This window comes from Bicyclus anynana, chromosome 25 (genome assembly GCF_947172395.1).
Source record: "Bicyclus anynana chromosome 25, ilBicAnyn1.1, whole genome shotgun sequence".
Classification (NCBI taxonomy): Eukaryota; Metazoa; Arthropoda; class Insecta; order Lepidoptera; family Nymphalidae; genus Bicyclus; species Bicyclus anynana.
Genome location: NC_069107.1, coordinates 1,037,884 through 1,052,362, shown reverse-complemented (window position 1 = coordinate 1,052,362; position 14,479 = coordinate 1,037,884). Strand labels below are relative to the sequence as shown.

Below are 14,479 nucleotides of genomic sequence, written 5' to 3'. Positions count from 1 at the left end.
TTCTTTAAAAGCCTCGCACGATCACACTTTTCGTAATGCACTTACTCAAGTGAAGCGTGCGTTTTTGCTTCAAATAAACACTGCGTCGGGAGACCCCGAGGAGAACAATTTCATATTTTTATTAAAGATTAAATATAGAAAAAATTGATGCAGTCCAAAATGGCAGTTAAATGACCGTCTTTTTTTCAGTCATGCAATGCCCATTATCTTGGTGCAGATATAAAAAAAAAATAACCTGTTTTTAATTTCAACCTCAGAATGTAAGTTGAAATTATAACAAAATTAGAACAAAACGCCTTGCTTCAAGAACCAGAACCTCCAGGTTTTAAAAATGATTTTAGGGAATAAATAAAATAACGTTTGATTTATTAACATAACTCTATTAAAAATAAACAGTTTAACAACAGGCTCCTATGTACAGTACACCATTCCTATCTACATTCATACAATTAAACCATTATTATCATTATGTGAATTACAAACGCATTTCCAGAGGACGTCAATTATTATTATTTCCAGAAATTGATCACTCTATAGTTTATGGTTGAATCATTAAATGAATCAGTTCACTCATTGATCCTATTAAAAAGTGGATGCACAATCAACGACCAAAAAACATCCCCACTCAATGAGTGCCAAACACAACTTCTTGGCTCTCAATTCAAGTAGTCCCATTTGCAAATTCAACCTAAAACTCAATCCTTAAGGTTGAATTTGCTTTGAATTTGGAATTTTATTAACTATATTTAAAGGTTTTAGGTATAATTTTCTTTACCAAACATTCTAAAATTGTCAAAGCAAAATTGGCCAGTTTTTAAGTGAAATTTTCTACACGATTGTGCGTCTTTTTATAATAAGAGGTCAATGGTTGAACTACATACAATTAGGTCTCTACATACTATAAATAACAAATTTAATTTGCTGTGTTGTCTGTGTATGTACATCCTTATCAATGTATTAATTATATTATAAAGCTTAAGAGTTTGTTTGGTTGAACGGGCTAATCTCAGGAACTACTGGTTCGATTCGAAAAATTCTTTCAGTGTTTCATAGATATCGAGGAAGGCTAAAGGCTATATATTAGAAGTATCCATTTAGTAAAAAATATATTATGATAAGAAAATCACTTCAAAATCGAATATCTTCTGAGTGTCATTTATGTTTAGTGTCTATGAATATATTTAGTGTTCATTCATAGACAATAAAAAAGCACAATGTGTTTTTAGTTTGCTTATACTTTTTTTTTCTAACATCACAGATAACAGATAATTTTGTAAGAAATTGCTTTAATTTATTGATAAAAATACATCATACATATAATAATTAAAAATTAAGTATTTACGATGTAACCATAGAGAATCAATTTCTTCATAAATGCTTAACTGGTGTTTAGCAGTGAAAAAATAATACATAAAGTATTCATTTAAGAAATAAAATATTGTTAATTTGCAAATACAGCATTTGATATTATTGTGTGCCAGTCATTTAACCAGCAACCATATCAAACTTGCAAATTTTTACATTAAATTGTGTAAAATTTGTATATTTACATGTAAATAGTTATGATCAATATGTCCTATAGGAATCAATCACCTATTAAAAAGTGGATGCATAATCAGCGATCAAAAAACGTCCCCACTCAATGAGTGCCAAACACAACTTTTTGGCACTCAATTCAAGTAGTTGTTTTTGCAAATTCAACTTTATCAACAATACTTAAGGTTGAATTTGCTCCGAATTTGGGATTTTATTGAATATTGAACTATATTTAAAGGCCTTTAGGTATAATTTTCTTTACCAATAATTCTAAAACTTAAAAATTGGCCAGTTTTTAAATGAAATTTTCTACTTGATTGTGCGTCCTTTTATTATAAGAGGTCAATGCCTACAGAAGAATTGTATGTTGACTTTAGACAGGTAATGCTTTGGTGTGTTTAAAAATCTGTCATTCAAAATACAAACTACTTTTAAGCTAAAATTACAGTACAAGTTTCATGATGCAAATTTATTTCACGAAACTTGATTTAATACTATTGTAGTAACTAGTTGTTATTAACATAATAGTGTAAAAGCTATAGCATGGTTCTGTCAATATCAAAAGTTTATTTTGTATAATTAATAATTAACAAAACTATATTTTAAAGACATTTCTTTGGGCTATCCAATGCTGGTTTAACCATTATTGATATTACAACATGGCGAATAGCGAATTGGCGCAAGCATTATCGCGGCACAAATTTTACATTTAAACAGTGAAATTAATGCACCAGTTTTAGAAAAAAAAAACTATATCGGTGTCACAAAAGTAATGCATGCTCTCGATATAATAAAGAGAAATATATGTACATATTGTAGACAAATAGCTACAGAATCGAAAATATCTCATGGCAACAAAGGTGAGAGGGATATTTTGAATTTTGCAGGAAAGTATTGGTTGACAGTATATCTTTCTCAATATGTCAACTAAGTTTAACATCAAAGTTAGTGAATTATAGTCTGGCAAGTTTGTTGATAACACTTCCATGATATGCGGGCGACAGGGGGAAGACTGCGGGGGTGTGAAATCGTGCGTGCGGCGAAGTGACGTGCATAAGTCGTGGGTTTTTTATTCATCGCTACCTCGCGTGAAATATCTGCAGTGTTATGAACGAAGTTGCCAAGCTATAGCCTGCAGATCTGATAAAGTAACTATATAAAATTTAAATGAAGTGGACTAAATAGTTTCCTGCATATTCACTTACAACACTGTACAGTTATGATACTATGTAAATCAAGGAACATAGTCCGCAGTAAAGATTATATTATTGAATTCAAAGTAAAAAAGAAGTATATAATAATTTGAGAGACTACTGGAAGTCACTTATGGCTAAGTTACAGAATGAGAGTTTCTTGAATGCTAGTCGGTTTCTTGGTACACTATGATATCTCTTTGTGAGAGAATTACCATTCAAAAACAATTATCATACCACTAAACTATTACTTTTTTCACTGCCTCATAGATCCAGTGGTTAGTATATGTGACTTGGATCACGAGGTCTGGGATTCGAGTCCAGGTGGGCTATGAAATATTTATTATTTTTTTCTTAAAACAAACACCCTAATGTTAAGAGTACCTTGAGTAAAGGTGGTATTAATTATTCTTTATTTATATTAATAATAATAACATAAATAATGTAATGTAACTTTAATTTTAGGTTTTCAACCTATTATTTAATAATATTATTAACTGACGTTTTGAAAGTGCTTTAAAGTAAGCCTAATAAACTTTTTTCTTCTGGGTTTATCTGCAATCAGCTAAATAACTATAAGGAGATGTTCTGTGATAACTTTGCTTTTTGAGTGTATACCCAGTGAGAATATGCCCTCATTGTTTTTATATGTTTAATTTAGGTGAATAAACTTAGAAGCCAGAACATTTGGATGACTCATTAGTTGTGTTTTGTACCGTGCGAGACACAGTCAATCACTTCATTGATAGTTTTTACCTTTAGTTGCTTGTGAATCTTGTCATTCTTTATAAACCACGGAAGACTACAGATCCTTCTCAAAATTAAGTTTTGGGAACCGTTGCAGGATGGATAATAATGTTGCTGGAACTTTCCCAAAGTTCGATGCTATACAGCCAGATCCACTTCAATATCTAAATATATAGAACTCAAGTGGTTTAGGCTGTACGTTGATAGATCACCATGTGAGTCATCTATTAACGCACAGCCTCTGAACAGATCGGGCTGAAATTCGGCATGCAGGTAGATGTTATGACGTAAGCATCCACTAAGAAAAGATTTAGACCAATTCTAATACCAAGGGGATAAAATAGGGGATGGAAGTTTGTATGAAACTTTGTCAATTTTGCAGTGATTTGGCTGAAATTTGGGATGAAAATGGATTTTACTGAAGATTAACACATAGGCTACTTTTCATCACGGAAAAATCCATGGTTCCCGCGGGATTTGTGAAAAACTGAATTACATGCAGACGAAGTTACGGGCACCCACCTAGTTACCTTATATAGCAAGAGTTTGTTATCAATGAATAATTTGCTATTCCGGCCTGCTATACAGTTTAAGCTTAATTGAAATAAATGAACTTTGACTCCGATACTCACTGTCATTTGCCTTCATAAACTAAGATCTATTGCAGGTTATTGTTCTATATGGTTGTTACCGCTAGCATTCAAGGAACTCCCGTAACTCGGCACTGTCAACACTGGCACACACACACACTGAACACTACACTTCAGCCGATGATCAGTCCGCAGCCAAACTTGAACTGCTGCTTGGCCTGGTTGGCCATCCCCGACAGGGCGAAGGAGAACGGGAGCGGTTGCAGCTTCTTCTCCAGCACCGCGCCGATGTTCCAGTTGGAGTCTACCATGCCTGGAAATAGACAATTTACTTTTTATTCTTTTTTTTTTTTTTTCTTTTTTTTTTAATTTAATTTCTATTGTGCAATCAGCTGCATCAGCTATAAGCAAATTGCTTGAGAGTACTTTATGGCATGTGCAGCTGACCTTCCATTGAGGGTCATGCTGGCTAATTTACTTTGTTATTGATTTTTTGATATTTATTTTTTTAGGAAATCCCATATGTATGCGCGCTTTAGCCTTCGAACATCCATTGGGACACTGAGGGCAGTAGCAAGTTTGTTTTCATGGATAATGATGCCATTTTTATAGCTCATTGATCTGAGTTCAACCTCTTCCTTGATTGTTTTTATGTTTTTTTTATTCTAATTCTTTTTTAATTTTAATTATTTTTCTGAGACTCTATAGTCTGTCAGAGGACAGATATAAATTTACAAACCTCGATAAGTGTACAAGTTTTTAAGCAGATGGTACTCTTCAGTCCCATACATTTTTTTTTACAGGACAATTTAACATATCATCTTAGTGAAAGAAAAATAATTATTGCACTTAAAGCTGCTTCTACAAAACACATAAAACATTATTTTTAAAAATAATATTAAAGTACGTTGGTAATTTATTTCATAACATTCAACAAAAATCAGAATTTTAAAATATTAATTACTGCAGCTACAGCATTAGAAAAACAGATTTTACATTTTTTAGACAGACAGAAAAATTTTAAAAAATCCAAAAAAAAAATGTTACTTGGTCACCTTAGGGATTTTTGGAAAACTATTCAAATTAGTTTTAGATAATTAGGTGGTGTATCTACCATTTGCGTTTTATCCTACTTACCCTGTATATAAATAAAATTGAAGTGACTTTCAATGATTTAAAATATCTTTTTTTTATTGAGTGATGTGATAACTATTTACACAATTCTACAAACAATCAGGTTTTTTTTAATTTTTGACAGTCTGTTTGTCCTGGCTAATTAAAAGGACTGAACCAATTAAAACGAAACTTTCAGTGGGTCCCGCGGGATTTGTGAAAAAATTTATTCCACACTAACAAAAGCTGTGCACTTTCGCTAGAATTTAAAATAAATCAAAAATCTTGCCAATAGAGGAACAAAAATTTATGGTGCAGAGAAACCAACAACCTATTCATACCGGAATACCAGAAAATGTATTTGCGATAGAATTTAAAGTAAATATTAATTTACCTCTAAAGACAAGTTCAGCCTTTGGTATGGTGACTTGGTAGCCAATGGTGCCCACAGACTCCATGCCTCGGAAGGAGGTGTCCATTTCTGCCACCACCTGGAAATGTAATGTATATACAATCAGTTCAGATCAATTTTATCTTTAAAATCAAATCATTAAAATTAATCTGACTTCATAAACATAAAATGTACAGACTAAACTAGAAAGTGAAAAATAACATTGTGTTATGTTCTACCTACTGATCAGTTTGAAGGCGGTGCTAACCCTTATTGGGCTTAATACAAATTAATCAAGCCCAATCACAAGATTTAAGTCATTTGATCGGATTATGGTCCAGAGACTGATCTCCGATAGACCAACAAACAAAAAAATAAAAAATAATCACAAGATAGCTACTGTTCATCATTTAAAAGGTTTGTAGCTAGGCAGGGCTCTTACGATTTTTGAAAGTTCCTTTCGATTTCTCCAGGATCCCAGATCAGATCCTGACATGATGAAAATGGGACCACATCAGGAGTAAGATAAGTTTAGTATACAAGCAAGTATTGAACTGGTACCCAGTACTACTACAAATATACTACATACTATATGCTAAACAAAATGGACTAAAGATGCAGTAAAACCATGTACACACCTGTAACTGTTCGCTGGCCTGCTTGAAGTAGCAGAGGTGAAAACTGGCCGCGCCCACCGTCGCCGATATCTCGGAGTCTGACACCAATACACATTATATTATTGTCAATAGAATTCTTTAAAGTAACCTCATAGGGTAGCTAAATACAGGCTGATAACTTAATGAACTTAAAGTCATAGAAGGTTATACAAATTTAGTTTAGTTATTATCCTCGAAAAGCCAACTAACCCTTCTACAACGTCACCCAGGTCCGACAAAATACTACTACTCTCTCTCTCCGAAGAAGTCACAGAATAAAGGGCTCATTATTCATAAAGTAAGTGAAAAAAATTTACCATCCATGGTGTATCTGGCCGCAGCGGACGCTATGGCGATCTCCCCGCCCGAGATCCTCGCGCTGGACTGGTACACCAGCTCGGCGCCCAGGGCCAAGCGCTGGGTCACCGCCTGCAAGTGATACACAGGATCATGTTAATATGAGTAAGGATAGTTGGCCCAGGCCGTTGGAGCAAGCTAGGCCAATGGATAGTAAAGAAAAGACCCAAAACCAAAATAAATGAAAATAAGAGAGATACAGTAAAGGAGCCGGACTTATCACTCAGAGGTTATGGTTCTTTCTCCACCCACGCTGAACTATTATTGTACCGCTCTTAAGCTGCCTTTTCACTAAGAGCTTAGTGGTAATTTATTTAACCCCGCTCCGGTTACCGGTTTTGTATGAATTTTTAAACTAGCTTGCAAGTTATATAATGATTTATTTATCAATTTTTTTTTTTATCAATTTTATTTATTTATTTAAATTTATTTATTTATTTATTTATTTATCAATTTAAATCATTAAATAATCATGATGAACTTCCGCAAAGTAACGCCTGCTTCTATCCAATAGCTTGCAAGTGCCTGTCCACTTAAGAAAAGTGGAGATTTGTGCCTGTCCACTTAAGAAAAGTGGAGCGTGGGAAATAGCAAGCAAAGTAGGCAGAGAAGTTACTCGTCCATCAAACCCTATTTTATTGTCACAAGTGTACTACGGGACGTCGCGATTATTTCTGTGAGTAGAGCAATGTGTGGGCAGACAAGAAAACAGCAGCAACGCAGCAGTGCGAGGAGCATTGGGTAGCTGCAACATTAGGTCTCCGATGACTTGCCTGCAAGTAGTGTCCGACGAATACAGAGGACTTGTCACTGCAGTCGGGTTTGCCCACCGCCAGCGCCAGAGTGTAGTCTGACCCCTTGTACTCCAGTGTGCCCTGTGTCGCTGACAGCTTACACTCTTGCACCTGCAAAAAGTAAATTCAATGTTTATGTTATTCTGTGAAGACATAGCTTTGTAATGGTGAAAGATATTTTCAAGTTAATCAGGTAGTTCTTAAAAGAAATTGGAATCACCAATGGAATTTACTCTTTTAAGATCGACTGTCTAAATAGGTGTATCTTGCCCCACAGCATACACTATATACGTCTCAATCAATGTTGCCCAAAAAACCGTAATGCTGTCATTCGTTCATTGAATTTTACTACCCATATTTTTTTCCCACCAGAGGCTTTATATGAAAAATCGATTCTCAACGCGTAAACTCCAAAAATAATGTAACAGGAGTAAGTAAGCTAATGTCAATAAACTTTTTAGCACTGGTCTATAAAATGGATCAATTTTATTAGATTTTAGTACCACTCATATAGAAGTCCTTTACGTCAGTAAATCATGTCACATCTATAGATATCGGCTAGTCATTGTATAAAGCAAAATTATTTTAGTTTACTGTTTAGATACAGGGGAATGGGAATATTGGTCATATTTAACAGATGTGACAAATTAAAAAAGAGAAATTAAAAATTATTTACAACCAAATTTATTTTGCCACCCATTTGTGAGAAGAAGTTCAAATACTAGTTTAGATCAAAGAAGGCATGACAAGATAAGTATACCTCTCTAACTGAAAACACATTTGTACCTTTTTCCAAGAAGTTCCAGTGTTAATAATTACACCTAATCACTTCACAGCAGCTAGTTGCCTCGACTGGTGACAGAAGGCCTGGCTCATTTTGTGTACAAAGGGTCAGCCTGGCTGTCCAGTGTGGAAATGCAGCCAGTATTCTTGCCACCATTCCATGTGGGCATTTGTATAGTTATTATAGAAATAGTAATAAAAAAAATGGGCAGGACACATAACAAGAAAATCAAATGATGATTGGAGTAGCATAACAACATTGTGGTGCCCAAGGGAGGAAAAAAGAAAAAGAGGCAGACCAATTAGTAGATGGAAAGACGATCTGATTGCCTTTGAAGGGACATACTGGACCCGATCAGCAATGGAAAGGACACAATGGAAGAGGAAGGGGGAGGCCTTTGCCCAGCAGTGGGATGAAATTTAACTGTAAAGCATGTAATAAATATTATGTAATTTAGATTGTAAAGGATTAAATAAATAAATAAATAAAAAAAAAGACAGCATAGTAATTTTTTTCAATACTTACTTGTGCAGCTCCCTTGACTCTGATCTCTGGTGTGAGCTGGTGGATGAGGTTGAAGTTGACGTTGCCTGCCGGGTCAACGTCCCCCAGTACTACTGGAAAAGCCTCAGTGGGTGACAGTTGTTTAGTGCCAATGTATGTTGCTCCCAGTTTGTAGCCGTTCTGCATTGAGCTCATGGTGAGGGTGTGGGACATCTGAAGCATGTAAAAAAAATATTTAATAACCTTTCATAATTCCAAAAAATACTTTTTCTATTTAAAAGCTACATTGTTATGACACGAATATCTTAGCATTCCATGGATTCACTGTGCAAGTGCCGGGTCCATTGTGTGGTAGAGAATCCTGGACTTGTGAATACAGGATGTAGGGTTAATGAATTCCTTGACAATTGATCAACACTCCCCTCCTCTGCTCGTGTTATTCTCCCTGCCTAGTCAAATTTGGTAAGATCATATTAGAGCATCTTTGGCTAATTAAGCAGTATAAAATCTTTATTCATTAACTAAGTTTTACAAACAAGTAGCAAGGGCCCCTGTACTAAGTGAAAAACCTGTATTACTGAGTTAATTTTTTTTTTATAATTCTATTATTTGTTAACCAGCTAAAATCCAACTAGAAAGCTTAGGAAACGAGTTTAAAATTGAAAGAGGTGTCAGACAAGGGGACCCTTTATCCCCCAAACTGTTTTCAGCCGTGTTGGAAAGCGTATTCCGCAACTTAGCATGGGAAGACTTCGGAATCAATGTTAATGGTAAAAAACTTAACCATCTCAGATTCGCAGATGACCTCGTACTATTTGAAGAAGATCCAATCAAACTCGGGTGCATGGTTTCGAATCTACATGAAGAGAGCATTAAAATCGGACTCAAAATGAACACAAAGAAGACCAAACTAATGACGAACAGTACTGAGGTCAACATCGGCATTGATAACAACCCATTATTGTATGTGCAAGAATACACATACCTTGGACAAGTTGTTACCTTCAGGGACCAAATGACTAAAGAAATCAGCACGAGAATTGCCGTTGGCTGGAAAAGATATTGGTCCCTGAAGGAGATAATGAAATCCAAGGAACTGAGCATGGTAATTAAGAGGAAGGCCTTCAACACGTGTATCTTGCCATGCCTAACATACGGCTGTGAAACCTGGGCGCTCACCATGGCTCAAAGGGCTAAACTGGCCAGGTGCCAACGATCCATGGAGAGGAGCATGACTGGCCACAAGAAAAAGGATAGGGTAAGAAACACTGACCTTCGAACTAAAACTGGGGTCACCGATGTTTTAACTCGTGTCGACCAGCAAAAGTGGCGATGGACAGGCCACATGCTAAGGGACACTACGGGGAAGTGGAGCAGACTGGTGACGGAATGGTACCCTAGAGATGGCAGAAGGAATCGGGGTAAACAGTTCATTAGATGGGAGGATGACTTAAAGCTCACAGCAGGTCCAAAGTGGAGAAGGGTTGCATTAGAGAGAGAGCAGTGGAAGTCGCTGGAGGAGGCCTATGCCGAAAGGCACACTATGTTAAGAGATATTCTTTAAAAAAAAAATGAAAACAAAATGTATTGTATATATAATTGTAATTTCTTAACACAGAATAAAGGGCTTATTATTATTATTATTATTTATTATTATTATTTGTTAACCATGGTTGTTCTGTGTGGTGAATGAGCGGGGCTCATTCACCACACAGAACAACCATAGTTAACAAATAATAGAATTATAAAAAAAAAATTCACTTGAATTTGTTACATTGGCAAAAAGCAGACTGTGTGGTTTAATACCATAATTAATTAATAATAGACAATCTATTTTATTATATTTTCTATTTTTTATTTTGTGACTGTTCTTCTTACTTAACTTGCTTTTTCTTTCTTCTGAGATTACACTACTTAACTGTATTTTTTTTTAGGGATAAAATTATTTAGTTTGACTAATTGTTCTGTTCTTCCCTCATAAGGGTCTGCATTGTGGGCACTGATGTACTACAATATTAGCTGAGTCAGGTCCATTTTATTGGCACAACACATTTTCTAGTATTACTAGGATATAAATATATTGGTTTTAAGTTATTATGTAGTTATGTGTTGTGCAAATAAATGATTTCTTATCTATTTTATTTTATAACATTTAGTGTGTGTGTGTTTGTGTCTTAATCAATATTTAAACCATTTAATTCTAGATAAATCTCACATCTTAGTTTTAATAAAATTTCATATCAATTTAATTTAACTTTTACCTGAATTATGTTAAGGTGAATATAAATTATATTTGTGTGTCCAACAATTGTGTGCAACTTCTTTGGGCATTTTGGGAAACTGAAAAAATATATATTATTATAGTTATTACCTGAAAATGGTTGGATATTCCCTTATTTACCATAAGCTTGCCACCTTCAAAATTAACTGGCATCACATCTGCAAAGAAATATATTTCATTTATACTATTTATTTGCAAACCACAAAACAAGAAACAAACAATATAACAGAGAAAAATCAATATTAAAATTAATAATTATCTATTTTATTTAACTTCAATTTCTCTATGGCTTTCTTTAATTTCTTTCGAATTGATATATCTTTGCTTAAAAGGTCATAGGGTTACTATCAAAATCCAAGTAATCTAGAAAATATAAATACCAAAATAAAAACCAAACCCAGGACCTTTTGGATATAAAGCTAATCTCATTAATGCAACAGAGTTTATCTTATCTTATAAATAAATAGGCCATTCCTGATAACAGAGTAGCTTCCTACAGGAGGAGATTTAACAATTCTCAGTTCAGTGCGACGCTAACTGTATAACTATAAAAGTTTATTACAAAACTTTATAAAGCAATATTTACAATATTGGCCTTATTACATCACAACTTAACCAAAACTTAGGGTTGTTACCCTACTTAAGGATTTAGAGGACTTTTCTGAATGAATAGACAATAATTTTATTTGATTATGCTTTTATGTGAAATTTCACGATATTTGTATATAACCTTTAAGCTGTTAAACCTTCATATATCTCACCTTTAGTCTTTTTGTGCAATTCATCCAACGTCCCTGGATTTTCACGTTTATTAGCATTTTCTATGTTTTGTAAGTCGGTGCTGGTGAGCCCCGAGTTTGAGACGCGGTATCTGCTCGCTATAGCACCCATTGCGTTTGAGGTTTTTCTCTACTTTTCCTAAAATCTACGAAAATCGATTAACATGTGCAGCGAAACACAAATCGGCAGAAAAAAAGACAATCGGTTTGAAGTTGACAGTTAATCACAGACAAAAGATATCGTAATAGAGTTAATTACCAACATGACAGTAATAAAGTGTTTGATACTCCGCATTTAGGGCTTTATAGACTATCCAATTTAAAAACCAAAGTAAGTAACAACAGGTTAATAGACCATCTTGAAAATCATTGCCAAATTGTGGGCAATTCCTCAAGTTGCGGTAAATTTAAACGCAATTTTGGATCATTTCCTACTGGAGATTGGTTATAGATATGCATTGCGATTTTTATTCTATAGCTATCGTCGACACTACTATTGGAAAATGAATAGAAAAATACTCATTAAAATCAGAGTAATTATCAAAATATTCTAAAAAATTAAAATTATAAAAAAAATCCTAAAAATATTAATATTAAGTCTATATTAATTTTAGTTTTTAGTTATTGATAAATCTGCAAATAGGGAATTGATGGGGAATTAGGAAAATAGGTGTTGACAATGGTTCATTTATTATGTCTCCAATCTTTCTCTGAACTCTGTAGTCTGTATTGTATGAATTTAGCTTTAGTCGTCTTCTTCTTTTTCTATATTAATATATAATTCTAGATTAATTTTAGTTTTTTCCTATAAATCTACAAATAGGGAATTTATGGGGAATTAGGAAAATAGGTTTTGACAATGCTTCATTTGTTGTGTCTCCAACTGTAATGAGTACTCTGTAGTCTGTACTCTGTATGAAAATAGCTTTAGCCGTCTGTGCTCTCTAAATCCAATCTGTGAATCCAATTATTTATCAAATTGACAGATGACATTAATGTTTATTTGTCAAATTTTCATTTGTTTTATGTGAAGAAATATTTACTGATTAGTGAATAAAATCTTAATTAATTTCCACCATGCCGAAAGTTGTTTCTCGTAGCATAGTATGCTCGGACACCAAAGATCAAGAAGAATACAATGAAACAAAGCCGTTGCACATATATTACTGTATTTGCGGTCAGATGTCCCTCATACTGGACTGTACCCTGGACAGACTACCGTTCCGACCCACCGACGGTGCGAGAGTTATAGATGGATCGAAACACGCTCACAAAATCACATCAGACCCCGACGAAACTGTATACTTGAAGCGGGTTAAAGGTATAGAAAGACAATACAGGTTGAAATGCAAAAAATGTGCTGTACCCCTTTATTACAAACACGACCAAGCCAGCAACGTTGTCTTCATCATGAACGGAGCGTTGGTACAATCTGCGGGTGAAGGTGCAGTCACTGACATATATAAACAAGTCGCATTAGCACAGCCAAAGAAGATTATGGTGACCAAACATACAAAAAACATGGGAAAGTTCAGTTCAGTTACTGTATCCACTATAGATGAGGAAGAGGATGAGATTGAAGCGAGGGAGGTAGCGGACAGTTATGCCAATAATGCGAGGATCATTGAGAAGCAGTTGGAAAGGAAGGGCATGAACAAACGCCAAGCAGAGACTCCGTCGAGCAGTAATGAAAAGAGAGTCAGGGGGACTTTAATTGATAAGTAAATTAAATATTAAATTCAATATATTGTAAAGTTGTTTCCTTTTGTAAGTCTGTAAAGGTATGACTTCAGACATGCATGTAACAGAAGCGGCTAATGTGTCGCTGTGTCACTACCAGTTTCTATGTATTTATATGATATATGTTGCAGATACTGTGTATTTATTTAGAATAGAGAATAAACGCATAACAATTTTGTTTTATCAAATGAGAACACTCCACTAGGGGTATATTGCAAAGGGCCGCTTGGATAATTTTATCCAGAATTTATTATCATAACTATTGCACCTTGATTCTATACATTCGGCTCTTTTATCGCAAACAATTATATGTAAACTTTGTTCGGATAACTTGTAAGACAAAGACGATTTTCCATAAGTTTTAGTAAATTTATTAAAGAGGGTATCGATATTTAGGTAGGTTGGATTTATGTTAGCCCAACCGATGATTTCTTGTAAACCCGATTGCAATAGCTCTCTTTGATATAGCAGAGCGTTAGTAGTGGTGTAGCTAACATATCTGATAACGTTTTCGTATATCCTATATGTTGCCATGTAGGTGAATAAAAAAGTTGCAATTCGATTAAACGACGTAAGCGTTTTACCTGGCTGTCGAATATTTTTATCGTCCAGGTCAGTCTTACAAAAAACCTAAATATAAGGATTTTCATGCTATCGACGGGTTTGTTAAGAAATCGTTATTGTTTTCATTTGGTTTTTCAACCAGTAGGTCTATCATTCTGATTCAAAGTCATATTAGACACACAGGATTGATGCATAATAAAATTAGTGAGCAAACTCACCTGTTCGCATAACGCGTCGATCCGAGGATCGACCGTTACCTGTGAGGTCAGTTTTCCTTTTTCCTGTTGAGGTTCCTCTCGTTCCTGCTCACTGTTAGAACCGCTGTTGAAACTCGAAGTATCCTCGTGTATGGAGTTCCTCTCAGGCGCCATTGAGTACGAACCAACAGAAGGATTGGCTTCCGTTGTCTCCATGCTCCGTGCGCCATTTTTCGTGCACGTGGTTTACATT

At 34.7% G+C, this 14,479-nt stretch overlaps 2 protein-coding genes across 2 annotated transcripts; one reads left to right on the top strand and one right to left on the bottom strand.

Moving 5' to 3' along the window:
* Window positions 1-359: 359 nt before the first annotated feature.
* On the bottom strand, window positions 360-11,940 carry LOC112055016 (mitochondrial import receptor subunit TOM40 homolog 1). Its single transcript, XM_024094983.2, has 8 exons — window positions 11,708-11,940; window positions 11,037-11,104; window positions 8,687-8,878; window positions 7,357-7,488; window positions 6,544-6,655; window positions 6,209-6,285; window positions 5,574-5,670; window positions 360-4,379 (listed from the first exon to the last, which is right to left on the bottom strand). Exons 1-8 carry the CDS (start codon window positions 11,835-11,837, stop codon window positions 4,240-4,242), a joined length of 948 nt encoding a protein of 315 aa, XP_023950751.2. The 5' UTR covers window positions 11,838-11,940; the 3' UTR covers window positions 360-4,239.
* Window positions 11,941-12,705: 765 nt separating this feature from the next.
* LOC112055015 (STING ER exit protein) lies at window positions 12,706-13,595 on the top strand. Its single transcript, XM_052889218.1, has one exon. The coding sequence runs from the start codon at window positions 12,803-12,805 to the stop codon at window positions 13,448-13,450; it is 648 nt and encodes a 215-aa protein (XP_052745178.1). The 5' UTR covers window positions 12,706-12,802; the 3' UTR covers window positions 13,451-13,595.
* Window positions 13,596-14,479: the final 884 nt, after the last annotated feature.